A 27,977-nucleotide genomic window follows, 5' to 3' on the forward strand; every position below is an offset into this window, starting at 1 on the left:
CCAGAGGTTCCATCAACCGAGCAGGCCCTGCCCAGTCTGACTCCCTTAATACAGTGGATGGAGATAAAGTCCCAGTGGCCCATGTCAGAGGTCTGTTAGGAAAGGCAGTGTGGGTTAATCCTGCCTCGAGTACAGGCAAACCCATTCGTGGGATTGTCTTTGCTCAAGGACCAGGATGCACGTGGTGGATAATGCAGGAAGATGGAACAACACGGTGTATACCACAGGGAGAACTGATTGTAGGATGAGACAGAAAGACGTATGTAAATGTTGAAGGTCTGAGTAAGTGAAATGAGAGGAAATGTGTAAGTGATGAAGGTTTGCGCAAGTCGGATGAAAGCTTTCACGTTGTAGTTAGTGGGTGTATATCCCAATCGTGTGTAACGTTCACGATGTGGGATAAGGGGTGCAATGTCCTGGGTTGGTGTTTTGTCTGCTCCTCTCCTGCTCCCACACCTCGCTGTCTGCATGGAGCTGCCGCCGGTGCCCTTTCTCCCCCCCTCGGGGGTGGTGTCCCGGGGCTGTGCTGCTTGGCTTGCCCTGCTGCTGCTGCTGCTGCTGCTGCTGCTGCTGCTGCTGCTGCTGCTTGCTGCTACCCCAGCCCCACTGCTTTTGCCCTATTGCTTCTGCCCCGCTGCTGCTGCTGCTGCCCCGGCTCTGCCCTGGCTGCTGCTGCCTTACCCTTCCCCCTTCTCTCCTTCAGCTCCAAGATCTGTACCGGCTCCGGACAGGACCTGAGCATCAGAGACTGCCTCCGGAGCCTGCCCAAGAAGCTTCTCGCCCTTCCCAGCAGCGACCGTCTCTCACTTCGGTGAAAACAGTTCTTTTGTCATCTGGGATTGTACTTTCCTGTTGCTGGGAAGTGTTTTTTTCTTGTGTTTGTTAATAAACAAGTTTTTTCCACTTTTCCCCCCGAGTAAAATTCTCTCTGAGCCCAGTGGGGGGGAGGAATTGTGAGGGGGGTTTATTCTGGGGGGCTCCTTTGGAGGTTTTCCCCCAGTTTTGTCCTAAACTTGGACAGGGATCTGGGAAGGGTGAGAGATATGGGGAGTGGCAGGAGGGGAGTACGGTGGGGTGGGAGGAGACCCTGTTGAGGGAGAAGTGGACCCAGAGTGGGGTGGAGTTGAGACAGGCAGAGGTGAGGGACAGGGATGAGATAGGACAGAGGGGACCCAGGGATGGATGTGGGGTGGCTCAGAGAGCAATGAGGGGAGCTCAGGGAGGGGTGGAAGCAAGCCAAGTAGGGAAGGGACAGCAGAGGATGGAGCTGGGAACGCAGAAGGGGTATGGGATGCCAGGCAGGGATGGGGGCCTGGAGAGGAACAAGGACAAAGATGGAGGGAACCAAGATGACATGGGAAGGTCTGGGTGACCCAGGGATGGACAGAAGGAGGGAGGAGGGACCCAGGCACTGGTGGAAGAAAGCTGGGAAGATGCTGGGGTTTCGCATCCCCATTCCCACATTCACCATGTACTGTCACTGTCACTGTCACCAGTGCTGACTTCTCCCAGCACGGTGATGGCCCAGAGCTCACCCAGCCCCCGCAGCGATAGCAGCCACTGTGGTGCAGCTGCAGGGGGGGACAAGGACAGCTCGGTCCCACAGAGGGGCCCCCCAGATCCTTGTCCCTGTGGTAAAACCGTACTCCAGTGACCGTGCCATCCTGCCAGCCCTGGCAGCGCAGTGTCACCGTGTCCCCCTCCCGCAGCGCCCGTGCCGGCAGCTGCAGCACAAGGCGCTCTGTGGGACAGGAAGGACCTGTCACATCTGGGGAGTCTGTGGGATCCCAAAGGCTTTGGGAGCACCAGGGTCCCCCATTGCAACAGGGCATCTCAGTGCACTGGCATGCTGTCCTGGTTTAGAACAAATTAGGAGAAGAATCTCCAAGAGGAGCTCCCTAACAAACAAACTCCCCAAACTCCTCCCCCTCCCCCCACCGGGTTCGGGAAGGATTTCCTCAGGGGAAAAGTGGAAAAAACTTGTTTATTTAGCAAACACACAGGGAAAAAAGCACTCCCCAACACACAGAAGAAAAAAAGCAGCCAAGAGTGACGCAGGAAAAACTTCACCCATCCAAGTAGATGATCAAGCTCGGAATGTCTCCAGCGCTGGGAAGGGCAGAAACGCAAATTTCTTGTCACGAACAGACGTCCAGGGATTTTCTTGATGTCCAGTGGTATTCCTAGCTAATAAGAAAAAATAAAGCGAAGCAAAAAAGGGAAGGGGGAAAAGCGAGCAAGCAGCAAAAGCAAACTACTGAGCCAAAAGCCGAGCAGCAGCAGCAGCAGCAGCAGCAGCAGAGAGGATGGTGGGGGGGCTTGCCAGCAGGCAGGCGGCAGCCACTAGAGCCCGGGGTGGGAGGGACGCTGCCTGGCTAGACAAAACAAACCCTCCAGGCATGAGCAACACACACGATTTGGGGATACAGAGCACTGCAACGTCACCCCAGGACAGATGCTCTGGAATGTCCCCGTGTGCAGGGGACAGGCTCTGGTCACATGAGCGGTGTGACCCGGGAATGGAGCCCACCCAGAACTCTTGGGGACCTCAAGGGTGCCAGGGCAAACATCCCCGCTCACCATTTAACACCCTCACAGAGGGGCTGAGCCCAGTGCCAGGTCTGCCATACGTGTATGTTCACTCTCGGTGACAGTGAAGCGCTCGGGTCCCTTCTTCCGCCAGAGCCACCCACCCTTGTACCAGGAGGTGGCACCGGCGGTCCCCGAGCACTGGCAGGTCAGTGTGTCCCGGTCCCACAGCACCGCCGGCGTCCAGGGAGGCTCCACCAGGAGCTGGGTGCTCCGGGCACCTGTGGGTGACAGGGGACACCAGCCTGCCAGGGCCACCACGGGGCTGGGGACAACGGGGGGGGGACATGGCATCCCCTGAGGACTCACCAGCGAGGCCGAGGGTCTGGGCTGGAAGGGAGAAGGGACAGGGCTGGGTGGGGGTGGCAGCAGCACAGGGACACAGAGTGTGGTGTCTGTCCTCAAACTGTCCTTGTGTGGCACAGATCCCTCAGGGACAGGGAAACCAAAGTCACCCCATGCTCCAGCAGGACATGGGGGCACGCGGGCACCCCAGAATTGGGGATGCCATGGCCACCCCATGCTGGCACAGGTCATCTCTAACAGCTCCATGATGCCTCCCCAAATCCCTGTCCCACTATTATTGTCCCCACGCTCCTGTCCCCTCACTCCTGTCCCTATGGCCACTCCACAACCCCAGTCAACTCATACACGGGCTCTGCTGGCCTTGGCGACCTCAGGGGACCCCACAGCCCCTCTGTGCCCCCTCCCCACCACTCTCTGCCTCACCAGGGCCCATCCCCAGGGTGTCAGGCCCATGCCTGGGGCACTCACCCCACAGGAGCAGCGCCACCTTCCCGGCCATCCCAGTGTCGCCGGCCATGGGCACTGGCTGTTACTCGCTGCTGGGGCCACCTGTCCCCTGGCTGGCGGCTCTTTGGATGAAGGGACAGGAAGCAAGGTCAGGTCTCATCTCATTGTGTAGGTGGCCCTTGGTGGGGGCAGGGTGGCCACAGGCAGGGGACAGGCTGTGGGCAGGGTGGGGACAGGCTGGGGACAAGGCTGGGTGGCACAAGTGGGACATGGAGTTCCCATGAGTGGAAGTCTCAGAGGGTGTAGGGAGCCAGGGATTGGTATTCAGAGGAATGGGTGTCCTGAGGAGTGGGATTCACCAGAGTTGGGATGACTCAGAGATGGGAGTCCCATGGCCACGGGGGCTGCAGGGATTTGGGGTCATGGATGGAGGTCCCAGAGAAGAGGGTGCCAGGGGAATTAGGGGTCCTGGGAGAATCAAGGTTCTCAGGAAAGGGGGATTGTAAGGGCTGGAATCTGAGGGAAAGGGTTCCTTGCTAATGGGGGTCCTGGCCCATGGAGACCCTGGGGAATGGTAGTCCTGGGATGGGGGTCCCAGGGAAGGGGGGATCATAATGAATTGTGGTCTCTTTATTGGATTCCCAGTGGAATGGGGGTGCCAGGGATGGACAGCGTCTGGGTGGGCCCATGGGTCACAGCTCCTTCCCTGGGTGCTTCAGTTGTTGTGGAGACCCAGGGCTCAGTGCTGTCCCCCACAGTGTCCATGTTTTGGGGGGTCACCCCAACCCCAAAGGCAGATTCCAAGGGGCTCTTGGTCTGTGCCCGCCCCATGGCCCCCCCACACCCAGAGGCTTTTTCCTCCCTTCATTTCAATTTCCTTCTTTTAATTCCTCAATTTCACAACCCTGCAGTCTGTGCCTTGGTGATCCTGGGGGACACCTGAGCAGGCAATGGGTTGGGGGAACCCCAGGGTAGGAGATAAGGGGGTAGAGGGGGTGCAGGGACAGTTGAGGAGGCTGTGGGGGACAGAGCTGTTGGCCTGTGGCCCTCCCCCACACATTTTCATGTTCTCTCTCCTGCAACAGAAGGAAGAGGTCCTGTCCTGGGGGATGGTGGCTCTGGGGATTCCGGACTTCTCCATTCTCACTCCTCCCCTGCAGGATCTGAGCAGACAAGAGCAGCTGGGGAATGGAGCCCCAGGCAGGAAGGAGCTCCCAAACTCCTGCTCCTTGAAGCCAGTGGCCATCCCAGTGTGGGGCCCAGCCATGGCCCAGCCCCAGTGCACAGGGATGGGCATTGGCCAGCCCTGCTCTGGCCAGCCCCAGGTGGCAGCCAGGACCTGAGGCTCCCCCCGCCCCCTTGGCTTTGATTCTGGCAGCTTTTGAGCTGCTGCAAAGGTGAGAATTCTTTCTGTGGCCAAAAAAGGCCTGGCTGTGGTTTGCTCAGCCCTGCAAGAAGCACAAAAGCCAGTGTGAGCCCAAGCAGTGGCTCTGCGTGGGCCTTTGATGGTTTTCAGAGCAGGGCTGGCTGGAAATCCCCCTGCAGGGGCAGTTGTGAGGGAACCAGTCCGGAAATGCAGCAATTGATCTTTTGGTGCCTGTCCCCAAGGGACTGAGAGAGCCCCAGGACTGCTGCAATGACAATCTGCTCAACAACCTGACCGGGACCCTCCTCCTTCCTGTCTCAAACCTGCACCCCTTTGGAACCTCCTGGGGAGAATGTTTGGGCTGCCAGACAAGAGGGAAAAGTGTGAAAATATCGAGCAGGGGCTCTGCCCTTGGCCGTGGTGGGGCTGTGGGGAATGACCCTGTCTGCATTGCTGATGTCCCCAAAGCTGCTCCATCTCTGCTCTCCTCACTTGCACAGGGCACAGGGAATAGCCAGGGCTCTGCCCCACACCTGCCCCTGCACCCTGGGGCTCCCCAGTTTGGTCCCTGTAAGAGCCTAAAATGAGGGATGCGAACTCCAGGCGGGCTCTTTAAAATGCTGTTTATTATATTCAAATGATGCAGTAATTCACGGGTAGTGGGTGACAAGAGCCGAGCCCTGTGGTTTTTCTGAAAGCTTCTTCTATTTCCAGTTACAATGCATTATATACTTTTCATTACAGAGCATCTTGAAACATGATAACCAATCAATACCTTTACTGTTACCTATAGTCTACCACAACTACTTACATTATCATATTCATGTTACTATTTTCCAAGCACAAAAACTTAGTATGGTAGAGTTTAAGCTAGAAGTTGTTTTTCAGTTTTCTTGCAGTGGAAAATTCTGAGATCGTATCTCTACTTCCAGAATGGCATTTTTCTTTGTCTGTGAAAATCTTTCTGCTCTAAGTCATAAAAGCCCCTTCCAACTCACTTGCTCTTTGCCTTCTTAGTTACCCAGTCAGACTGGCTCAGCAATTCTTTTCCTCTACAACAAAACATGCTATCATTTCTATACCTTCTTCAGATTCTACATTCAAAGATGTTTCTGTTATACATACATATCTGCGAGGCTTTCCTGTCAAATCCTTCTCCTTCCCAGTGCAGTCCCTGTCCCTCCATCCCGGCCCCTCGCACCCGGTGCCCCCCGACCCCTCTGGTCGTGCCCCCGACAGCGCCGGCCCCGGCAGAGGCTCCGGAGCTCCTGGGGGATGAGACGTTCCCCGGCAGCGCCGGCTGAGCCGGGCCCGGCTCCCTCACGCCGTCCTTGCCAGCAGCACTCGGGCTCCAGCAGCCCGGGCTGATCCTTCGGGATGCCCCGTCCGCTCCGGAGCGCTGCCTTTTGTCGGGAACAAGCCCAGGAGCGCCGAATCATTCCCAAGGCCGGTTCTGGGACCTCCTCTGAGGCTGTGCCTGAGCCTGAGCGGCTTTGGAGCCCCATGGGTGTCACTGCTCTGTCCCAAAATCTCAGTGCAGCAGCAATGTCAAGGGGTGCCCCACCATGTCCCGGCCCCTGGGCCTCACCTGAGCACCCGGAGTGGAGTTCCCGGCGCTCCTGCTCCATCTGCATGGCCAGGTGCTGTTCCCGTGGGGCACCTGCTCCAGCCGCTCCTGCCTCAGCAGCTGCTCCAGCTCAGCATTCCTGGCCGGCCAGTGTGAAGCACCGGCCACAGCTACAGGCACTGAACCATGCCCAGCACTCGTAAAAAGCTGCAGGAAACCTTCCCGGCAGCCAAACCAGCTCCTTGTGGGCAGAGCTGGAGGCACCTGAGCCCCAAAATGTGTCCAGTGCTGCCACAGCAGCCCAAAGTCCCCAGGAGAGGCAGCAGAGCTGGGTGTTTGTGCACAGGGATGGTTTAGCAGCACGGCTGAACTGCAGTAGACCCAGGCTGAATTACCACAGGTCGTTGAGGGTCTGCTCTTCCTCCCTCTCCTCCTCCTCCCCCCCGCTGTGGCTGCTGTGTCGGCACCAGCAGTGCCCCAGGATGAGCAGCAGCTCCAAACGTGCTGTGGAGCCCCTGAGGAGCCCTGGCAGTGTCAGCAAGGAGCACCTGCTTTCCTCAACATCCCAGGGGAATTCAACATTCCCAGAGATGCTGTGCCAGGGCTGAAGGAGGAAAAGGCAGTGAAAGGCTGAGGGTTTTCAGGAATGGAAAGGCATGAGTGGTGCTGCTGTGGGCCTGAGACCTGCCTGGGGTTCGGCGCTGCCTTCCTTGCGTTCCCATCAGGGAGAGCGGTCGCGGGTGTTGCGCAGGGTGTGTGCCTGGGCCGGGACACTGCTACGCTGCCACCGGGCACCAGGATCCAAGCTGCTGCCTTCGTCTCTTCTGCCCGGGCGCTGCCGGTGCTGGTGCCGGGACCGATTGGTGCAAAGTGTGATTTTGCCAAAGGAGCGATTTGGCCTCGTCCCTCCCGCCCGAGGCCGCCATGGCCCCTGAGGGGTTGGAGCTGGCACCGGGGCGCCCCCTGCTGGCCGGCAGTGCTCCCTGCAGCGCCCCCTGCTGGCCGAGAGTGCTCCCTGCAGCGCCCCCTGCTGGCCGGGAGTGCTCCCTGCAGCGCCCCCTGCTGGCCGGGAGTGCTCCCTGCAGCGCCCCCTTATGACCGTGGCCATAACTGCACCTAAGATGAACAAACAGCCCTGAGCGCGTTGGAAATTTCTATTCTTGTCTTGCTGTTTATTCTGTTGTGTTCTGTAAATTTCCTAGCATTTATCTGTTCTATCTTTTCTTACAATTTTCCCTGGAAGCCCCATAATTGTCTGTTATAACATTTTGAGGGATGGGTCCTCTTTCCATTCCAGGAAGGTTCCTGCTTTCCTTCGCAGAGGTTTCTCTTTCAAACCAAGACAGTTTCCAACTCCTGTTGGATTCCAGTGTTCCAGTGTTCCAGATGAGGCAGACTCTCCAAGAGCAGACAGGGTCAGACACTTGGCCACCTCATGCTCTGCCTTTTTATCCCTTGGGCCACCAAATGCCCTCTCCCAAGGTGGGACTCCTGATCACTCAGCCACTCAGGAACTGGGTTCGGCAGAGCATCCCACTCTCCCCAGTGTGCCATGGCTGACAGACCGACTGACACACGGGGCCCTGTGTCACTGAAATGCAAGGCCTGGCCCAGCCCTGTCACACACAGGTGTTCCAAAGTGTCTCGAGATATCCAACTTTTCCTGACACTGACACCCCACCCTGTGCCATGGCCTGAACCTGACTGCCTTGGAAAACAGGGAGGCTGAAGAACGCCCTCAGGGCCTTTGTGACATTATCATGTGGGGACCACGGCACAGGAGGGGTTTGAGACAGAGGAGAAGGAATCCAGAACACTGGTGTGTAATGACAGCCCAAAATTGGAGAATCCCATTCCTAAAGCCTGACAGAGCTAAACAAAGAAGCAACATCTCTGCCAGTTGAACCAAAAAGCTGCATTTTGGTGCCAATAAGAGGGCAATGAGTCCTGTGTTCCCCAGGCACTGGGAGGAGAGATGAGGAGCCGTGGGTGTATTGGGAGTGCTGATAGGGGCATTGCAGAGCCACTAGCAGTACAGGGGTACTGGGAGAGAGAATGGGAGCCACCTGGATCTACTGGGAGCAATGGAGAGGCACTGGGAGGAGAAATAGGGAGCCCTTGTGAGTACAAGGAGCACAATGTGGAGAGAATGGGGAAATTTCTAAGGGTTCTGTGAGTATTTGGATGTGGAATGGGGAACCACTGCTGGTAGTGGGAGGGGTGTGGGGAAGCCCTTGGGGGTTCAGGGGGCGTGGGGAGCTCTGGGTGCCCTGTGCAGCCTCACATGTGACCCCCCATTGTGCCCACCTCTACGTGAATGTTTGGCACCCACAGGAGCAGTGGAAGGGAAACACGCTGCCCATGTGTGGGGTCCCCCAGTGTGCCAAGAGTCCCCCAGTGCCTGCAGTACTCCAAGTGCCCAGCCTTGCCCTGAGTGTCACAGCACATTCCCATAGATGTCCCCGTATGTCCGTTGTCGCCCATGGGTTGCTGGCAGCTCCGCGTAGGTCACCTGGGGATCCTGGAGTGTGGTGGCACGGGGGGACACTGTGAGAGACACTGGCTGTGGCATCTGGGCAGGGGGACACTCATGGGTGACGTGTCCCTCTGCGTGTGTCCCAGCCTGGACTCACCCCCTGTCTGCTTGGTGCTCACGACGTGGGTGTACAGCACCTCCCCCTCCTCTGGGGGGGCTGAGGGCTCTGGGGGGGGCCCTGAGGGAATAAAGAGGATATGTGGGAGGGAATGGGAGGTCTTGGGGGTTGGGGTCAAAGGCCAGAGTGTGCTTGGAGCATCACACTCACCTTTCCTGCTGCTTCCTGGCAGCTGCAAAGGAAAAAGGGGAGGGGTAACTGTGGGGTACCCTGGGCCCAGACCCCTCTCAGGACTCCTCAAAGTCCACTGCATCCTCAATTTTCCCCAGGACCCCTGAGCACCTCTGGTGCCCCCCAGAATCCCTGAATCATCCCAGTGCTCTAGGCTGCCTAAGCCCCCCGAAGCTCAAGCCTGGCTGGGAGGGAGACGCTCCAAATTCCTCCAGGATCACTGAAAGAACCCCCGAAATCCCTGCAAGGCTTCCAGCACCACCCCGAATCATTTAGGGCCCTGAGCAAAGGTCTTGAGTTCTCTGCATAGCCCTCGTCAGAGGCTCTGGGTGTCACCCCATCACCTCCTCATTTTGGTGGCCCCCAAGCTCACTGGGGCCTCCATTGTCCCCATTGTCACCCACCCATGTTGTTCCACCGGTGCCAACTGACAGCTCCACCCACGAGCAGGACCAGGAAGAGGAGGGACCCGCCAAGGCCTGCGGCCACTGGTGGTGACAGAAGGGACACATCAGGGTCACCTCTCACTGCAGGGGTCCTGCAATCCCAATGACCCCTGAGTTCCCCACCTGTGTTCCAGCGGTGTCCAATGGTTCCCTGTGGTGTCACCTCCAGGGCCAGCTCTGGGCTGAGTGCCCAGAACACGCGTTGCCCATCCTGTCCCAGCTGGTTGCTGGCCACGCACTGGTAGGTGCCCAAATGTCCCACATCGACGGCCTCAAGCTCCAGGAGGGGACCCTGGCCAACCTCCTGCCCATCATGCAGCCAGGTGAAGGTGACAGGGGCTGAGCCCACCTGCACCGAGCAGCGCAGGGTCACGGGGTCACCTGGGTGCACCTGGAGAGCCGGGGGACCGGGGGTGATGGTGGCATTGGCCACGGGCACTGCAGGGACACAGACAGGGCTGAGGCCAAGGACAGGGGCTGGCACCTGCTAGGGAGAAGGAGCCGGAGTGGGGGATAAGGTTGGGATGGGTGGGAAGGGGATGCCATGGGCAGAGTCACTCCTAGCCCGGGGTCCCTCTCACCCAAGATGGTGACATTCAGGGGGACACGGTCAGCCACGGTGTCACCACGCATACTAGCCCCTATTTTGGTGCCACAGGTCCAAGTGAGGGTCGGTGCCCAGTCTTGTCCCCAAGCCCCCCTGCTCGAGAAGGACAGGGGACCTGTCCTTATGGCCACCGTTCAGCTCAGCACCAGGCGGTCCCCTAGTGCCACCTGTCCCCCGGGGGTCTGTGCACACAGTGACACCCCCGAGAGCGGGACCCCTGCGGGGTGACACAGGAGGGACTGGGGACATGGGAGGAATAGGGGACACCAGGAAGCAGTGAGCGATTCGGGGAGGATCTAAGAGGGGTGTCGGGATCCCAGTGAGGAAGAAGACGGTGGGGAGGCTTGGAACGGGGTGGAAGTGACCTCAGGGACAGATAGGATATTCAGAGAGGGGACACCAGGAAAGGATTGAAGGGAAGATTTTGAGTGCCCTGACAGGGATGGTGACCTATTGACAATGCAGGAACCTCAGATAGACACAGTTGCACTCAGGAAGGGGCTGAGGGGACCTGATGAGGGATGCAGGCACCAGGAGAGGCGATGCAGGGACCCAGGGAGAGAGCTGGGAAAGCAGGGCAGCACGCAGAGGGTTGAACAGGGATGGGAGACCTGGGAGAGCTGTGGGGGCTCCCCGTGCCCATCCCGCACTCACTGCGCACCGTGACGCCGAGCCGGGCGCTGCTCTTCCGCACGGCCCCCTCCTCAGAGCGCACCTCGCAGCTGTAATTCCCCGAGTGGGAGACCCCCACGGCGGGCACCAGGAGCTGCGGGGACCCCTGCGGGTCCCCCCACCGACTGCCCGTCCCGGTAGAAGCGGTACAGGAGGGGGGCTGGGGGCCGCAGGGGGCTGGGGGTGCTGAGGCAGCTGAGATTGAGGGGGGAACCCTCGGTGAGCTCGGGGGGACCCTCCAGCACCGGCACCGTGAAGAGCTCTGGGAAAGAGTTGGGCGTGGGGTCTGTGACTCTGAGTCCACTGAGAAGTGGCTTTGAGGATGTCAGGATATTCGAATTCAAGCAGTGGGGATGCTCACCGTGTACTGTCACTGTCACCGGTGCTGACAGTGACATTCCTGAGGCCACCCAGCCCCCGCAGCGGTAGTGGCCGCTTTTGTGCAGCTGCAGAGGAGACAGGGACAGCTCGGTGCCCCCGAGGGACTCCCCTAGATCCCGCTCGTCCTTGTAAAATCCCACCTTGGTGACAGAGCTGTCCTGCCGGCCCCGGCAGCGCAGTGTCACCGTGTCCCTCTCCAGCAGTGCCCGTGCTGGCGCTTGGAGCACCAGCGGCTCTGTGGGACAGGAGGTTCCAGTCACACTGAAGAGCCCGAGACAGGTCCAAAGTGGGTGCCCGTGGCACCAGGGGACATCTGGGTGGAGTGTCCACTGCAAGGGAGGGTCAGCGGGACACCAGGAGCAAACAGCTCTGTGACACAGCTGTCTCCACGGGGGTCCCACCACACTGGGATGCACTGGGATGTCCCTGTGTTCAGGGGACAGGCTCTCGCCACACGAGGGCTGTGAGGCCAGCCACAGAGTGGAGCCCACCCCGACCTATCAGGGAACCACCCTGAGCGTTTCAGATCCCCCCTCACCATTTGACACCATCATGGGGGAGCTGATCCTGGTCCCGGGTCTGTGACACTTGTAGGTGCCACTCTCGGTGACAGTGAAGCTGTGTCGTCGCTCCTTCCACCAGCGCCGGCCGTCCTTGTACCAGGTGGTGGCAGCGGCGGTCCCCGAGCCCTGGCAGGTCAGTGTCACCCGGTCCCACAGCACCGCCGGCGTCCAGGGGGGCTCCACCAGGAGCTGGGTGCTCTGGGCACCTGTGGGTGACAGGGGACACCAGCCTGCCAGGGCCACCACGGGGTTCGGGACAGCGGGGTGGGGACATGGCATCCCCCGAGGACTCACCAGCGAGGCCGAGGGTCTGGGCTGGAAGGGAGAAGGGACAGGGCTGGGTGGGGGTGGCCCAGTTGGGAGAGTGGCACCCAGGATCAGGGTGTGGGGCTGTCCTCAAAATGTCCCCTTGAGGACACCCTCTTGTAGGAAAGTGCACGATCCTCAATAGGTCTGCAGAGGCTCCCAGGGCAGAGCTCTGTTTCACTTGTCTGGGTGGCACAGGCACGTCTGGAATGGAGTCAACGTGGCCATCTCGTGCTGGCACAGGTCATCCCCACCAGCCCTGTGGGCACCTCCCCACGGTGCATCCCCTCTGTCCCTTTCCCCAGAGATGCCCCAGCTGCATGCAGCCAAACCCCACATCCCTGTCCCTGAATCCCTGTCCCCCATCCCTGTCTCAACATCCCTCTCCCAATCCCAGTTCCATTGTTCCTGTCCTTAGGGCCATCCCAAAAACCTGGTCACACTGAGGGGCTACTGGCTCTGTCCCCCACTGGCTCTGCTGGTCTTGGGGACCTCAGGGGACCCCACAGCCCCTCTGTGCCCCCTCCCCACCACTCTCTACCTCCCCAGGACCCATCCCCAGGGTGTCAGGCCCGTGCCCAGGGCACTCACCCCACAGGAGCAGCGCCACCTTCCCGGCCATCCCAGTGTCCCTGGCCATGGGCACTGGCTGTCACTCGCTGCTGTGGCCACCTGTCCCCTGGTGGCGGCTCTTCGGATGAAGGGACAGGAAGCGAGGGCAGGTCTTGTCCTCATGTGTAGGTGGCCCTTGGTGGGGGCAGGGTGTGGACAGGATGGGGGCGGGGGGGGACCTTGTGGGACATGGGGGTGATGGAGGGACATGGTGAGGACAGGATGTTGCCAGAATTTAAAGTCTGAGGTGGAGCAGGGAGTCAAGGATGGGTGTCCAGGGCACTGGGTGCCAGGGATGGGGTCCCTTGGGAAGGGGGGTCACAAGGGTTAGGTCGATTCAGACTCAAGGATGAGTGTCCCAGATGAAGGTGGCCTTCAGGGATTTGTGATCATGGATGGATCCCAGGGGTGGGGATGCCAGGGGAGTGGGTGTCCTTGTGGAATAATGGTCCCTAGGCAGAGGGGGTCCCAGGAGCTGGAACTACCAGGATGGGGGTCCTTAGAAATGGAGATCCTAGGGAATAGCAGTGCTGGGATTGGGGTCCCAGGGAATGGGGGACAGAAAGAATGGGGGTCCCATGGCTGCATTTCCAGGGGAATGGGCAGTGCCAGGTACGAGCAGTAGCTGGGCAGGTCCAAAGGTCACAGCTCCTTCCCTGGGTGCTTCAGATTTTGGGGTGACCCAGGTCCCAACGCTGCCCCCCTGGGGTGCTCGTTTCCTGGGCAGGCATCACACGGGGGTCCTGGGTAGCTCTGTTACTGTTCCCTCCCCTGCCCTCGACTTTTTCCTCTCTTTATTTCTCTGTTTTCCTTATTTGCCTCACTTTTGTGCCATGCTCCCTCACTCCCAATTCCTGGCTCAGAAATCCTGTGAAGCACCTGGGAAGGGAATGGGCTGGGGGGACCCCAGGGAGGGAGAAAAGGGTGTGGGGAGTCTGCAGGGAGGGGTGGGGAGGCTGTGGGTGATGGGAGTGTCCAGCTGTGCCCCCCCAACACTTTCACTTTCTCTCCCCAGCAGCAGAAGGAAGAGGCCGTTTGTGCTGAGAGTAACACAGGGGTTACTCACAGGGGTGGGTTCTGTCCTGGGAGGAATATCCAGGGAGTCCTGCCTGAGGGGATCCTGTTCTGATGGTGACACGTTCTGGGCAGATTCTGTCCCAGTAGTAACAAATCTAACAAGGGGAGACCTTCTCCTGGGGGATGGCGGTTCTGGGCAGGGTCCCTGGACACATTCCCTGAGGAAGTCCCTGTCCAGGGTAGGGCACATCCTGGAGATCCCTGTCCCAGGCAGGGGAGCCCTGCCAACCCCCTCTGTCCTCAGTGGGGCACTGGGACCTCTGTGACCTCTGGGGTGCCCCAACTCAGGGTGTGACCCACCCACACTACACCCCCTCATTGGCTGCCCCCACCCATCTGGGAGCCCTCAATCCCCATTTGGGAACCCTCACAGGAGCAGCACCTCGGTCCCATGGCACAGCCCACCAGGATCATTCTGTGGGTGAAAAACCCCATCAGGGCTGATTGGGGGGGAAACAGAGAGGGCACAGACACCCCAAAAATACCCAAAGCTCACTCCCACAGCCAAAACTCCTGCAGGGCCTCAGCGCTGGCAACCAGGAGATGGATGAGACCCTCCCCCCAAACACTTGTGAAGCTCTTGGGGAGCTTCCCCCTCCCTCGCCTGCTCCCCAAAATCCCCCCAGAGGGTTTCTGTCATGTGGGATTGGGACAATTTGGGTTTATTTGGTTTGGGGAGAAATCCTGTTCCAGACTTCTCTATTCTCACTCGTCCACTGCAGGATCTGAGCCAGCAAGAGCAGCTGGGGAATGGAGCCCCAGGCAGGAAGGAGCTCCCAAACTCCTGCTCCTTGAAGCCAGTGGCCATCCCAGTGTGGGGCCCAGCCATGGCCCAGCCCCAGTGCACAGGGATGGGCATTGGCCAGCCCTGCTCTGGCCAGCCCCAGGTGACAGCCAGGACCTGAGGCTCCCCCCACCCCTTGGCTTTGATTCTCACAGCTTTCGAGCTGCTGCAAAGTGAGAATTCTTTCTGTGGCCAAAAAAGGCCTGGCTGTGGTTTGCTCAGCCCTGCAAGAAGCACAAAAGCCAGTATGAGTCCAAGAAGTGGCTCTGCGAGGGCCTTTGATGTTTTTCAGAGCAAGTCTGGCTGGAAATCCCCCCTGCAGGGGCAGCTGTGAGGGAACCAGTCTGGAAATGCAGCAATTGATCTTTTGGTGCCTGTCCCCAAGGGACTGAGAGAGCCCCAGAAATGCTGCAAATCCCTCAAGGATCTGCTTAACAACGTGACAAGGACCCTCCTCCCTGAACAAAACCTGCAGCCCTCTGGAAGCTTCTGGAAAGAATGTTTGGGTTCTGGATGTGGACACCAGCAGAGAGGGAAAAGTGTGGAAATATGGAGCAGGGACTCCACACGTGTCTCTGGGGCACAAGGGTGTCCCAGCAGGAGAAGGGAGTGCCCAGGCAGGGGAATTCAGGGCAGGGTGCAGTGGATTTACCAAGGAATCAGAGCCTGAAGGACACATGGGCATTTCCACAGATTGCTGTGGCACCAAATGTACCTGGGATTTCCCATCATCAGGGCAAGGTCATCACAGGTGTCCCCTAAATTCTGGGCACCCCAGAGGTGCCAGGGCCCAATGGGGGCAGTGAGAATGATCAGCAACCCCAGGACAGAGGTGCTAAGGATTTGCCACCTCCAGGACAGGAATCCCCAAGGACGTGGCACTTCAATTTCCCTGGACACCCATTGTCATGGACATCCATCCTAGGTCCCCGACATGCCCTGAGGCCCCACAACTGGGAATTCCAATCCCCAACCATGTCTGCAGACCATCCCATATGGTCCCTGACATGTCCCATATCTCTTTCCTGTCTCCACCTTTCCCCACCCTGCCCCCACCAAGAGTCCACCTATAAGGACAAGACCTGCCCTCGCTTCCTGTCCCTTCATCCGAAGAGCCACCAGCCAGGGGACAGGTGGCCACAGCAGCGAGTGACAGCCAGTGCCCATGGCCGGGGACACTGGGATGGCCGGGAAGGTGGCGCTGCTCCTGTGGGGTGAGTGCCCTGGGCACGGGCCTGACACCCTGGGGATGGGCCCTGGTGAGGCAGAGAGTGGTGGGGAGGGGGCACAGGGGGGCTGTGGGGTCCCCTGAGGTTCCCCGAGGCCAACAGAGCCAGGGCATGGGCATGGACCCCAGTGTGACCAGAGTCGTGGGGTGGCCGTGGGGACAGGTATAGGGGGACAGGAACAGGGGGAATGGGATGTGGGGATGGGAACAGGGGGGTTGAGGTGTGGGGACTGGCATGTGGCAAAAGGAACCTTGGGGCTGGGGCAGCTGTTGGGACAGGGAGGGAGACAGGGATGAAGAGACAGGGGCAAGGGCCATGTCCTATGCAGATGGGCCATGGGGACAGGTGCCATGGGAATGGGATCATGGGCACAGGGCCATGGGGATGTGGCCGTGGGGACAGGTGCTGTAGGGCTGGTGGATGTGACCTGTGCACACACGGGGTGTCCACAGTGTCCTCTTGTCCTGCCTCAGCCCAGGGTGACCGAGGTGTCCCTGTCCTCAAACCTCCCTGCTACACCAGTGTTCCCATGGGGACAGTTTGGGAACAGGCACCACACCAGGTCTCCCTGGTGCTTCTGTCCCTTCAGGGCCACCCCCACCCAGCCCTGTCCCTTCTCCCTTCCAGCCCAGACCCTCGGCCTCGCTGGTGAGTCCTCAGGGGATACCATGTCCATGCCCTGCTGTCCCCAGCCCCGTGGTGGCCCTGGCAGGCTGGTGTCCCCTGTCACCCGCAGGTGCCCAGAGCACCCAGCTCACACTGGCTTGGGCTCACACTGGCTTTTGTGCTTCTTGCAGGGCTGAGAAAACCACAGCCAGGCCTTTTTTGGCCACAGAAAGAATTCTCACCTTTGCAGCAGCTCAAAAGCTGCGAGAAACAAAGGCAAGGGGACGGGGGGAGCCTCAGGTCCTGACTGTCACCTGGGGCTGGCCAGAGCAGGGCTGGCCAAAGCCCTTTCCTGTGCAGTGGCCAAGTCGAGAAGCTCCCCAAAATCTTCCCGGCAGAAAAGAAACTTCTTGTGGGGATGGCTGGGGGAATCTGAGCCCCAAGATGAGTCCAATGCTGCCCAGGTAGCCAAAAAACTCTGGGAGAGATTGCAGAATTGTGTGTTTGTGCACAGGGATAGTTAAAAGCACGACTGAACTTCAGGAATGCTGGGTCTAATTGCAGGAGCGCGTTAATGGTCTGCTCCTCCACCCCTTCATCTTCTTCCTCCTCCGCCTCCTCCTTGTCCTCCCCCTGAGGCTGCTGTGTCGGGACCAGCAGTGCCCCAGGAAGAGCAGCAGCTCCAAACATGCTGTGGAGCCCCTGAGGAGCCCTGGCAGTGTCAGCAAGGAGCACCTGCTTTCCTCAACATGCCAGGGGAATTCAACATTCCCAGAGCTGCTGTGCCAGGGCTGAAGGAGGAAAAGGCAGTGAAAGGCTGAGGGTTTTCAGGAATTGTGGTGGAAAGGCACGAGAGGTGCTGCTGTAAGCCTGAGACCTGTCTGGGGTTCGGCGCTGCCTTCCTTGCGTTCCCATCACGGAGAGCGGTCGCGGGTGTTGCGCAGGGTGTGTGCCTGGGCCGGGACACTGCTACGCTGCCACCGGGCACCAGGATCCAAGCTGCTGCCTTCGTCTCTTCTGCCCGGGCGCTGCCGGTGCTGGTGCCGGGACCGGTTGGTGCAAAGTGTGAGTTTGCCAAAGGAGCGATTTGGCCTCGTCCCTCCTGCCCGAGGCCGCCATGGCCCCTGAGGGGTTGGAGCTGGCACCGGGGCGCCCCCTGCTGGCCGGGAGTGCTCCCTGCAGCGCCCCCTGCTGGCCAGGAGTGCTCCCTGCAGCGCCCCCTGCTGGCCGTGGCCATAACTGCACCAAAATATGAACAAACAGCCCTGAGCCGGTTGGAAATTTCTGTTCTTGTCTTGTTGTTTCTTCCGTTCTGTTCTGTAAATTTCCTAGTAATGAATTGCTATTCTTTTTCTTACATTTTTACTTGGAAGCCCCATAATTGTCACAGTTATAACATTTTGAGGGAGGCGCCCTTTTTCCATTCCAGGGCGGTTCCTGCTTTCCTTGGCAGACATTTCTGTTTCAAACCAAGACAGTTTCCAGGGCTCAGACACTTGGCCACCTCTTCCTCTGCTATTTAAGCTTTTTGGCCACCACAGGCCACTCCCAAGGTGGGACACCTGGTCACTCGGCCACTCAGGAGCTGAGTTTGGCAGAGCGTCACACTGTCCCCAGCATGCCATGGCTGACAGACTGACTGCCACACGGGGCCCTGTGTCACCAAAAGCACGGCCTGACCCAGCTCTGCCACACACAGGTGTTCCAAAATGTCTCAAGACATCCAGCTTTTCCTGTCCCTGACACCCCACTCTGTGCCATGGCCTGATCCCCTCTGCCCTGGAAAAGGGGGAGTCTATGGAACACCTCTGGGCTTTTGTGACATCATCATGTGGGGAAAACTGCAGAGGAGAGGTTTGAGACATGGGAGAAGGGAATCCAGAGCACTGGTTTGAGTACTAGAGCAATAGTGGCAGCCCAAAACTGGAGAATCCCATACCTAAAGACCAACAGAGCTGAACAAAGAAATGCCATCTCTGCCAGTTGAGCCAAAAAACTGCATTTTGGTGCCAATAAGGGGAAAGGATCCTGTGTTCCCCTGGCACTGGGAGGAGAGATGAGGAGCCGTGGGTGTACTGGGAGTGCTGAGAGGGGCATTGCAGAGGCACTGGGAGTACAGGGGCATTGGGAGAGAGAATAGGAACCACCTGGAGAGCAATGGAGATGCACTGGGAGCGGAAATAGGGAGCCTTTGGGGATACTGGCAGCAGAGTGGGGAGGGAATGGGGAGGTGTCTAAGGGTTCTGGGAGCACTTGGATGTGGAATGGGGAGCCATAAGTGCAAGATGAATGGGGATGAGGAAGTCCTTGTCGGTTCAGGGAGCATGGGGAGCTGTGGGGTCCCTTTGCAGCCTCACCCGTGATCTCCCACTTATGCCCAACTACCCATGAATGTTGGGCAACCACTGGAGCAGTGGGGAAGTCACACACGTGTGACTGCCACACAGTGGGGTGCCCCCAGTATCCCCAGTGCTCTCATGCAACCAGAGGCCCCAGTGCCCACTGTGTCCACAGAGCCCCCAGTGCCCAGCCGTGCCCTGAGTGTCACAGCACATTCCCATAGATGTCCCCACATTCCCGTGGTCGCCCATGGGTTGCTGCCAGCTCCGCGTAGGTCACCTGGGGATCCTGGAGTGTGGTGGCACGGGGGGATGCTGTGAGAGACACTGGCTGTGGCATCTGGGCAGGGGGACACTCATGGGTGACGTGTCCCTCTGCATGTGTCCCAGCCCAGACTCACCCCCCGTCTGCTTGGTGCTCACGATGTGGGTGTACAGCACCTCCCCCTCCTCTGGAGGAGCTGGGGGCTCCGGGGGGGCCCTGAGGGAATAAAGGGGATGTGTGGGAGGGAATGGGAGGTCTTGGTTGTTAGGGTCAAAGGCCAGAGTGTGGTTGGAGCATCACACTCACCTTTCCTGCAGCTTCCTGGCAGCTACAAAGGAAAGAGAGGAGGGGTAACTGTGAGGTCCCAAGAGCCCTGACCCCTCTTAGGAATTCTGAAACCCCACTGCACCCTCAATTTTCCCCAGCAACTCTGAGCTTCATTGGTGCCTCCAGAACCCCTGAACCACCCCAGTGCTCTTGACCCCCTGAGCCGCCAGAAGCTCAAGGATGGCAGGGAGAGGCACCCTCGAAATTCCTCCAGGATCACTGAAAGAATCCCCCAAATCCCTGCAAAGCCTTCCAACATCACCCCAAGTACTGCAGTGCTCAGGCCAGCCCACGTCAGGAGCTGCAGATGCCACCCCATCACCCCCACATTTAGATGGTTCCCTAGCTTTCCTGGGGCCTCCATTGTCCCTCATTGTCACCCACCCATGTTGTTCCACCGGTGCCAGCCCACAGCTCCACCCACGAGCAGGAGGAGGAAGAGGAGGGACCCGCCAAGGCCTGCGGCCACTGCTGGGGACAGAAGGGACACATCAGGGTCACCTGCCACTCCAGGGCTCCTGCAATCCCAGTGACCACATGACCTCACCTCTGTTCCAGTGTCCCTGTGGTGTCACGGGCACTGTGGGGATACAGAGAGGGCTGAGGCCAGGAGGGAGGGGCTGGCACACGGTGTGGGGGGATGAGGGAGTCTGCATGGTGGCACCTGGAGACAGAGGGTCTTCTTCACCCAGGACAGTGACCCCATGGTGCTGGGGGTCATCATATTGTGTGGGATGAGGGCATGTGATGGATGAGGGGTGGGGGATGAGGATGGGATGAGGGTGAGGTGAGTGTGGGATGGTGGATGCTGTGTCAAAGTGCGGGGATGGCCGTCAGCTGGTGGGGGGCACGGAATGGCGTGGGTGGGGTATGATGAGTGTCATAGGGCATATCAACGGGGGCATCACTTCAGTGCCAAGGGTCTCAGTGCCCTGGGAGGGTCCCGCTCAATAGGGTGAATGTGACCTGATGTGCAGTGGGGGATGTGACAGTTGGGTTAGGGATGCATGGCTTGGATGTCCTGGGCGGGGATACCTGGAGCCAGACAGTCCCATTTCACCTGGTCTGTGACACCCAGTGGTGGGGGCTGTGAGCTGGGCTGAGCTGGGGATGGTGTGAAGGGGATGAGGTGGAATGGGAATGTGTGGAATTAGGGATGCTGTGGATACGGTCACCCCCAGCCCAAGGGTCCCGCTCACCCAGGACAGTGACGTTCACTGCGGGGCTCTCAACCACATTGTCCCCGTCGCTGACTCGGCACTGGTACTGGCCGCTGTCATTATACCCAACATGCTGCAGCTCCAGGCGAGGGCCAGTGCCCATTGGTGCGTTCATGTCCCCCCGGTGCCAGGAGAAGGACAGGGGACCTGTCCCCACGGCCACCTTGCAGTTCAGCACCAGGCGGTCCCCCAGTGCCACCTGTCCCCCAGGGGGCTGCACCGACAGGGACACCCCCGAGAGCGGGACCCCTGCGGGAGACACAGGAGGGATTGGGGACATGAGAGGAGTGGGGGACACCTGGAAGCAATGAAGGATGCAGGGACTGGGAGGATCAGAGATACATGAGGCGAAACCAGAGAGGAAAAAGGTGGGTCAGAGACCGGGGAGGGGACATATGGAAAGGGTTGAAGGGAAGATTATGGTGACCCAGAAAAGGGTGGTGGGACCTGTGGACAATGGAGGGACCCAGCAATACATACAGGCAAAGTGGAAGACAATGCGGGGTCCCAGGGAGAGAGCTGGGAAGGCAGAGCAGCACGCAGAGGGCTGAGCAGGGATGGGAGACCTGGGAGGGCTGTGGGGGCTCCCCGTGCCCATCCCGCACTCACTGCGCACCGTGACGCCGAGCCGGGCGCTGCTCTTCCGCACGGCCCCCCCCCCCTCGGAGCGCACCTCGCAGCTGTAATTCCCCGAGTGGGAGACCCCCACGGCGGGCACCAGGAGCTGCGGGGACCCCTGCGGGGCCCCCACCGACTGCCCGTCCCGGTAGAAGCGGTACAGGAGGGGGGCTGGGGGCCGCAGGGGGCTGGGGGTGCTGAGGCAGCTGAGATTGAGGGGGACCCCTCGGTGAGCTCGGGGGGGACCCTCCAGCAGCGGCACCGTGAAGAGCTCTGGGAAGGAGATGGGGGTGGGGACTGTGACTGAGTCCACTGAGAAGGGGCTTTGGGGGTGTCAGGATATTGGGGGCTCCAGCCGTGGGGGTACTCACCGTGTACTGTCACTGTCACCGGTGCTGACAGTGAAATTCCTGAGGCCACCAAGCCCCCGCAGCGGTATCGGCCGCTGTTGTGCAGCTCCAGGTGGGAGAGGGACAGCTCGGTACCCCCGAGGGACTCCCCCAGATCCCGCTCGTCCTTATAAAATCGCACCTTGGTGACAGGGTTGTCCTGCCAGCCCCGGCAGCGCAGTGTCACCGTGTCCCCCTCCAGCAGTGCCCGTGCTGGCGCCTGCAGCACCAGCGGCTCTGTGGGACAGGAGGGTCCCGTCACACTGAGGAGCCCGAGACAGGTCCAAAGTGGGTGCCCATGGCACCAGGGACATCTGGGTGGAGTGTCCACTGCACGGGAGGGTCACAGGGACACCAGGAACAGTCCCGTGGCACAGCTGTCACCACCGGGGTCCCATCACCCTGGGATGTCCCTGTGTTCAGGGGACAGGGTCTCACCACACGATGGCTGTGAGGCCACCCATGGAATGGACCTCACTCAGACCTATCAGGGAACCATCCTGAGCATTTCAGAGCCCCCTCACCATTTGACACCATCACAGAGAGGCTGATCCCACTGCCGGGTCTCTCACACTGGTAGGTGCCGTTCTCGGTGACACTGAAGCTGTCATGTCCCTCCTGCCCCCAGCGCTGCAAGTTCTTGTACCAGGCACCGGCGGTCCCCGAGCACTGGCAGGTCAGTGTCACCCGGTCCCACAGCACCGCCGGCGTCCAGGGGGGCTCCACCAGGAGCTGGGTGCTCTGGGCACCTGTGGGTGACAGGGGACACCAGCCTGCCAGGGCCACCACGGGGCTGAAGACAGCGGGGCGGGGACATGGCATCCCCCGAGGACTCACCAGCGAGGCCGAGGGTCTGGGCTGGAAGGGAGAAGGGACAGGGCTGGGTGGGGGTGGCCCTGCAGGGACAGCAGCACCAGGAGGACCTGGTGTGGTGTCTGTCCCCAAACTGTCCCCATGGGAACACAGGTGTAGCAGGGAGGTTTTGAGGACAGGGACACCTTGGTCACCCTGGGCTGAGGCAGGACATAGGGACACTGTGGACACCCCATGTGTGCACAGGTCACATCCACCAGACCTACAGCACCTGTCCCCATGGCCACATCCCCATAGCCCTGTGCCTGTGATCCCATTCTCATGGTACTTGTCCTCATGGCCCATCTGCATGGGACCTGGCCCTTGTCTCTGTCCCTGCACCCCTGTCTCCCTGTCCCTGTCCACACAGCTGCCCCAGCCCCAAGGTTCCTCTTGCCACATCCTTGTCCCTACATATCTACCCCTCTGTTCCCATCCCCACATCCCAGTTCCCCTGTTCCTGTCCCCATGGCCACCCCACAGCTCTGGTCACACTGGGGTCCATGCCCTGGCTCTGTTGGCCTTGGGGACCTCAGGCCCCCCTGTGCCCCCTCCCCACCACTCTCTGCCTCACCAGGACCCATCCCCAGGGTGTCAGGCCTGTGCCCAGGGCACTCACCCCACAGGAGCAGTGCCACCTTCCCGGCCATCCCAGTGTCCCTGGCCATGGGCACTGGCTGTCACTCGCTGCTGTGGCCACCTGTCCCCTGGCTGGCGGCTCTTCGGATGAAGGGACAGGAAGCGAGGTGGCGTCTTGTCCTCATGTGTAGGTGGCCCTTGGTGGGTGCAGGGTGTGGACAGGATGGGGGCAGGGTGGGGACCTTGTGGGACATGGGAAGGATTGTGGGACATGTTGGGGACAGGATTTTGCCAGAATTTGGAGGCTGAGGTGATGCAGGGGTTTTTGTTTGGGTGGACACCAAGGATGGGTGTCCAGGGCACTGGGGTGCCAGGGATGGGGTCCCATGGGAATGGGGCTCCCGAGTATTGGGTGGATTCAGACTCAGGGATGATGGTCCCAGAACAACGTGCCCTCGAGGGATTTGGGACCATGGGATGGATCCCAGGGATGGGGGTCCCAGAGAGATGGTACATAAGGAATGAGGATTCCATTGTTGGCTTCCCAGGGGAATGGGGGTGCCAGGGATGGGCAGTGGCTGAGTGTGCCAGGGAGTCACAGCTCCTTCACAGGGTGCCTCAGATTTTGGGGTGACCCAGGGCTCAATGCTCGAGTGCTCATTTCCTGGGCAGGCATCACATGGGGGTCCTGCATTGCTCTCCTTCTGTGCCCTTCCCTGCCCTTGACTTTTTCCTCTCTTTATTTCTCTGTTTTCCTTATTTTCTTCACTTTTGTGCCATGCTCCTTCACCCCCAGTTCCTGGCTCAGAATGCCTGAGGAAGACCTGGGCAGGGAACCGGTTTGGTGGACCCCAGGGAGGGACAAAAGGGCCTGAGGGGTCTGCAGGGAGGGTTGGTGAGACTGTGGGGAATTGGGGTGTCCAGCTGTGCCCCCCAACACTTTGACTTTGTCTCCCCGGCAGCAGAAGGAAGAGGCCAATGGTGCTGAGAGTCACACGGGGTGGGTTCTGTCCTGGGGGGCACATCCAGGGGGTCCTGCCTGAGGGGATCCTGTCTCAGGGAGACACATCCTTCCCAAGAGGAAGTCCTGGGGGATGGTGAATCTAGGGGTTCCAGACTTCTCCATTCTCACTCATCCCCTGCAGGATCTGAGCCAGCAAGAGCAGCTGGGGAATGGAGCCTCAGGCAGGAAGAAGCTCCCAAACTCCTGCTCCTTGAAGCCAGTGGCCATCCCAGTGTGGGGCCCAGCCATGGCCCAGCCCCAGTGCACAGGGATGGGCACTGGCCAGCCCTGTTCTGGCCAGCCCCGGGTGGCAGCCAGGACCTGAGGCTCCCCCCGCCCCTTGGCTTTGATTCTCGCAGCTTTTAAGCTGCTGCAAAGGTGGGAATTCTTTCTGTGGCCAAAAAAGGCCTGGCTGTGGTTTGCTCAGCCCTGCAAGAAGCACAGAACCCAGTGTGAGGCCTAAGCAGTGGCTCTGCGTGGGCCTTTGATCGTTTTCAGAGCAAGTCTGGCTGGAAACCCCCCTGCAGGGGCAGCTGTGAGGGAACCAGTCTGGAAATGCAGCAATTGATCATTTGGTGCCTGTCCCCAAGGGACTGAGAGAGCCCCAGAAATGCTGCAGAGATAAGAATCTCCTCAACAACCTGTTCATTTCCCTCCTCCTCCTTCCTGCCTTGCTGTGGTTGGCAGTGGCCGGATGCCCCCACACCCACTGGTTTCTCTCTGTCTTTTGCATCTGAACAGGGAGAGAAAATTGAATGAAGGGTTCCTGGGAGCACCAGGAGAGATCGCTCATCAAATCCTGCCACAGGAGAAACACTCTTGGAATCAGAGATATTCAGTGAATTGATTGCTGGCAAGATCAGAGCAGGATAAGGAGAAGTCAAGTAAACCCTTCTAAACACCTCCCCAGCACAAACTCCTTCCCAGGCTCTCCCTCTTCCCTCCATCAGCTAAAGGCAATGAAAATGGGGCCCTGGGCAGTTCAGCACAGGTTGTTTCTGCCACTGCTCAGCCAAGGTGGGGTCCCTGCCTTCCACGGGAGACCCTTCTCCAGGGACTTCTCCAGCATGAGTCCTTCCCATGGGCTGCAGCTCTGTCCCAAGTGCTCCAGCAGGGGCTTCTCACTGGGCTCACAGCCCTTTGGGCACTCCCTGCTCTGCCGGGGGCTCCTGCAGGGCTGCAGGGGGGTCTCTGCTCCCCAGGGACCCCCACGGGATGCCAGGGAATCTCCGGAGCCCCTCGTGCCCCTCCTTCCTCCCTGCAGGGCTGTTCCTCTCGCAGCCTCGGGCTCCTCTTGGCTGCAGCAATTCCATCTCTGCCATCCCTTGGATTTGCCCTTCCCAGCTTCTGGAGCTTCCGCACCCACCTCCCCTGCCCTCTATCCCATATCTGCTCCAGGACATCCCGTGAGTCCCGGGAGCTGCTGGGGGAGCTGCCTGGCAATAGTCACTCCCGATATGTCACGACAGTGTCTTCGGGCACGCTGTCACAATGGGCTCAGACACATCCCAGCCGTCAGTTCCATCACATTGTGACAGTCGGCTCAGGGACACTGTCACACCTCCCACACTCCATGACAGCGCCGGCACTGGCAGTGCCATGGCAGCCGCGGCTGCCGGCACAGGGTCCCGGTCCCTCTGAGCTGGGGGCTCCTCCTGGGGGTCCCACCTCCCCCTCTGTCAGCAGCTTCACCCACCGGGATTTCCGTCTGTCCTTCCCAAGATCTCATCCCAGGGGTTCTCAGCCGGGATACTGATCTTCCTAATCCAAATAAATTCATTTAACTGTTAAAGTACCCCTTCATTCTGATGCCTAAGGAGGCGGACCTGAACAGATTCTAGATAGAGTTAAAGGAATAAAGCAGGGATTTACTAAAAGGCCTTCCAAGAATTCACCTTGGGCACTACGACAGCCCAGCCGAAGCTACATCCAAGCTGGACTCAGAGTCATGAGTTTTTACACTTTTATACAATAGTCTCTGTAACCTGTGTAAAGACGTTGCACGGCAAGGCTGTGAGCCTTTTACAACTTGGTTACTCCGGGTCTGGGACCTTACGGGAACAGGTGTGCAACTGGATGGAACTGAGGCCAGGAATTTAGGATCCTTGGCCCAGGATTCAGGTGTGGACCAGATATTCATAAGGGAGCAAGGCCTCCTTTCCCTCTGGGACCGGCTTTTAATGAGTGTGAGAGAGAGGTTTGTCCACAAAGAGAGAATGCTGGAGCACCACCGTAGAATGCGCTGGAAAACTCTTGAGGAAGGAATCCAGCAGCTGAGAGAAGTGGCAGTATTAGAGGTACTCTTTGGGAGGTATGGACAGCATGACAATGACCCTGACAGGGTCAGGTGCACAGGGCAGATGCTGTGGAATCTGGCAGCCCTGGGGCCATCTCAATATACCACCTTCATTGCAATGATTAATGCTGATAACCACCGTGGGTTCTGTTGCCAGCAAGCTCAGAAATTTTGAAAGTATGATGAATGGCCCAATGCAGGTCAATGTCTTTGCTGTGATCAAGGAGCTCCAAGAGGTCCAAGAGCAGGTGAAGGAAATGAGAGAGTTGAGAGGTGAGATGAGAGAGAGGATGGAGGAGATAAGGAAGATCAGTGCGGCACCAGAACGAGTCACAGGCCCCAAAGTTAGAACCCAATACCCCCCAGCTAGGGAGAGAGGGTACACCCCACAAGCTGACCTGTGGTTCTTCCTATGAGACCATGGGGAAGACATGGAAAATGGGATGGGAAACCCACTTCTGTCCTGGCAGCACGGGTCCATCAACTCAAGGAGGGAAATGCTAACCGAGGGAACCATGCTAAAATGAAGGTAGCCTCAACCTCCCATGGTAAAGGTGCAGGGTATCACAGACGGGAGGATGATCTGTCTGATCCCCTGGAAGGAATATCCACTAGGTATGCCCAGGAAAGGAGTAATAACCAGCGCTAGAGAGGCCCTGCCTCTATCCAGGGAGAGGCATGGGATGACAGAGAGTATTGGACAGTGTGGGTGCGATGGCCTGGCACATCAAAGCCACAGGAACATAGAGTACTAGTTGATACTGGTTCACAGTGCACCCTGATACCATCAGAACATGTGGGGAAAGAACCTGTTTCCTTGTTGGGGTGACGGGGGGATCACAGGAATACACTTTGCTGGAAGTTGAGATTAGCCTGACAGGGAAGGGGTGGCAGAAACATCCTATTGTAACTGGCCCAGGGGCACTGTGCATTCTAGGCATAGACTTCCTCAGGAACGGCGACTACAAAGACCCAAAGGGGTTCAGGTGGGCTTTTGGAATAGCTGCTGTAGCAACAGAGAGCATTAAGCAGTTGAACACTTTGCCTGGACTATCAGAAAATCCATCTGCAGCAGGACTCCTGAAAGTGACAGAGCAACAGATACCAATTTCCACCTTGACAGTGCACCGCCAGCAGTACTGGACAACTCGAGATGCTGTGATCTCCATCCACAAGATGATCCCTGAGCTGGAGAGCCAAGGGGTGGTCAGCAAAGCCCACTCACCCTTCAACAGCCCCATCTGGCCTGTGTACAAGTCTGATGGAGAATGGAGATTGACTGTGGACTATCGTGCCTTGAATGAAGTGACTCCACCGCTGAGCGCTGCCGTGCCGGACATGCTGGAGCTGCAGTACGAGCTGGAGTCCAAGGCAGCAAGGTGGTATGCCACCATTGACATTGCCAATGCGTTTTTCTCCATTCCTCTTGCAGCAGAGTGCAGGCCTCAGTTTGCTTTCACCTGGAGGGCTGTGCAGTACACCTGGAACCGACTGCCCCAGGGGTGGAAACACAGCCCCACCATCTGTCATGGGCTGATCCAGGCTGCACTGGAAAAGGATGAGGCTCCAGAACATTTGAAGTACATCGATGACATCATTGTGTAGGGGAACAAGGCAGTGGAGGTATTTGAGAAGGGAGAGAAGATCACCCAGATTTTGCTGGGAGCTGGCTTCACCATTAAAAAGAGCAAAGTCAAAGGACCTGC

The 27,977-nt window shown here is 59.0% G+C and overlaps 3 protein-coding genes and 2 long non-coding RNA genes across 5 annotated transcripts; all 5 read right to left on the reverse strand.

Annotated features, from left to right (window-relative positions):
- Positions 1-1,920: 1,920 nt before the first annotated feature.
- Positions 1,921-7,253, reverse strand: LOC130263118 (uncharacterized). Its single transcript, XR_008842303.1, has 4 exons — positions 6,297-7,253; positions 3,364-3,464; positions 2,581-2,834; positions 1,921-2,187 (listed from the first exon to the last, which is right to left on the reverse strand). It is a non-coding gene; the product is annotated as an uncharacterized LOC130263118 (long non-coding RNA).
- A 1,825-nt stretch (positions 7,254-9,078) lies between these two features.
- LOC130263122 (uncharacterized) lies at positions 9,079-9,748 on the reverse strand. Its single transcript, XR_008842307.1, has 3 exons — positions 9,670-9,748; positions 9,505-9,588; positions 9,079-9,101 (listed from the first exon to the last, which is right to left on the reverse strand). It is a non-coding gene; the product is annotated as an uncharacterized LOC130263122 (long non-coding RNA).
- A 15-nt stretch (positions 9,749-9,763) lies between these two features.
- Positions 9,764-20,990, reverse strand: LOC130262654 (Fc receptor-like protein 2; the record flags this gene model as incomplete). Its single annotated transcript, XM_056509971.1, has 2 exons — positions 20,514-20,990; positions 9,764-9,984 (listed from the first exon to the last, which is right to left on the reverse strand). Coding segments are annotated over exons 1-2 (522 nt in total), but the record flags the coding sequence as incomplete, so codon positions are not given.
- LOC130263063 (Fc receptor-like protein 4) lies at positions 10,447-12,706 on the reverse strand. The gene is given in 6 exon segments (XM_056510533.1): positions 10,447-10,937; positions 10,939-11,087; positions 11,187-11,441; positions 11,745-11,975; positions 12,064-12,084; positions 12,667-12,706. Coding segments are annotated over 6 exon segments (981 nt in total). The 5' UTR covers positions 12,698-12,706; the 3' UTR covers positions 10,447-10,643.
- Positions 20,908-22,692, reverse strand: LOC130262655 (low affinity immunoglobulin gamma Fc region receptor II-like). Its single transcript, XM_056509972.1, has 6 exons — positions 22,621-22,692; positions 22,379-22,399; positions 22,066-22,282; positions 21,399-21,778; positions 21,144-21,288; positions 20,908-20,981 (listed from the first exon to the last, which is right to left on the reverse strand). Exons 1-6 carry the CDS (start codon positions 22,690-22,692, stop codon positions 20,908-20,910), a joined length of 909 nt encoding a protein of 302 aa, XP_056365947.1.
- Positions 22,693-27,977: the final 5,285 nt, after the last annotated feature.

This window comes from Oenanthe melanoleuca, chromosome 25, assembly GCF_029582105.1.
Source record: "Oenanthe melanoleuca isolate GR-GAL-2019-014 chromosome 25, OMel1.0, whole genome shotgun sequence".
In the NCBI taxonomy this organism is placed as follows: Eukaryota; Metazoa; Chordata; class Aves; order Passeriformes; family Muscicapidae; genus Oenanthe; species Oenanthe melanoleuca.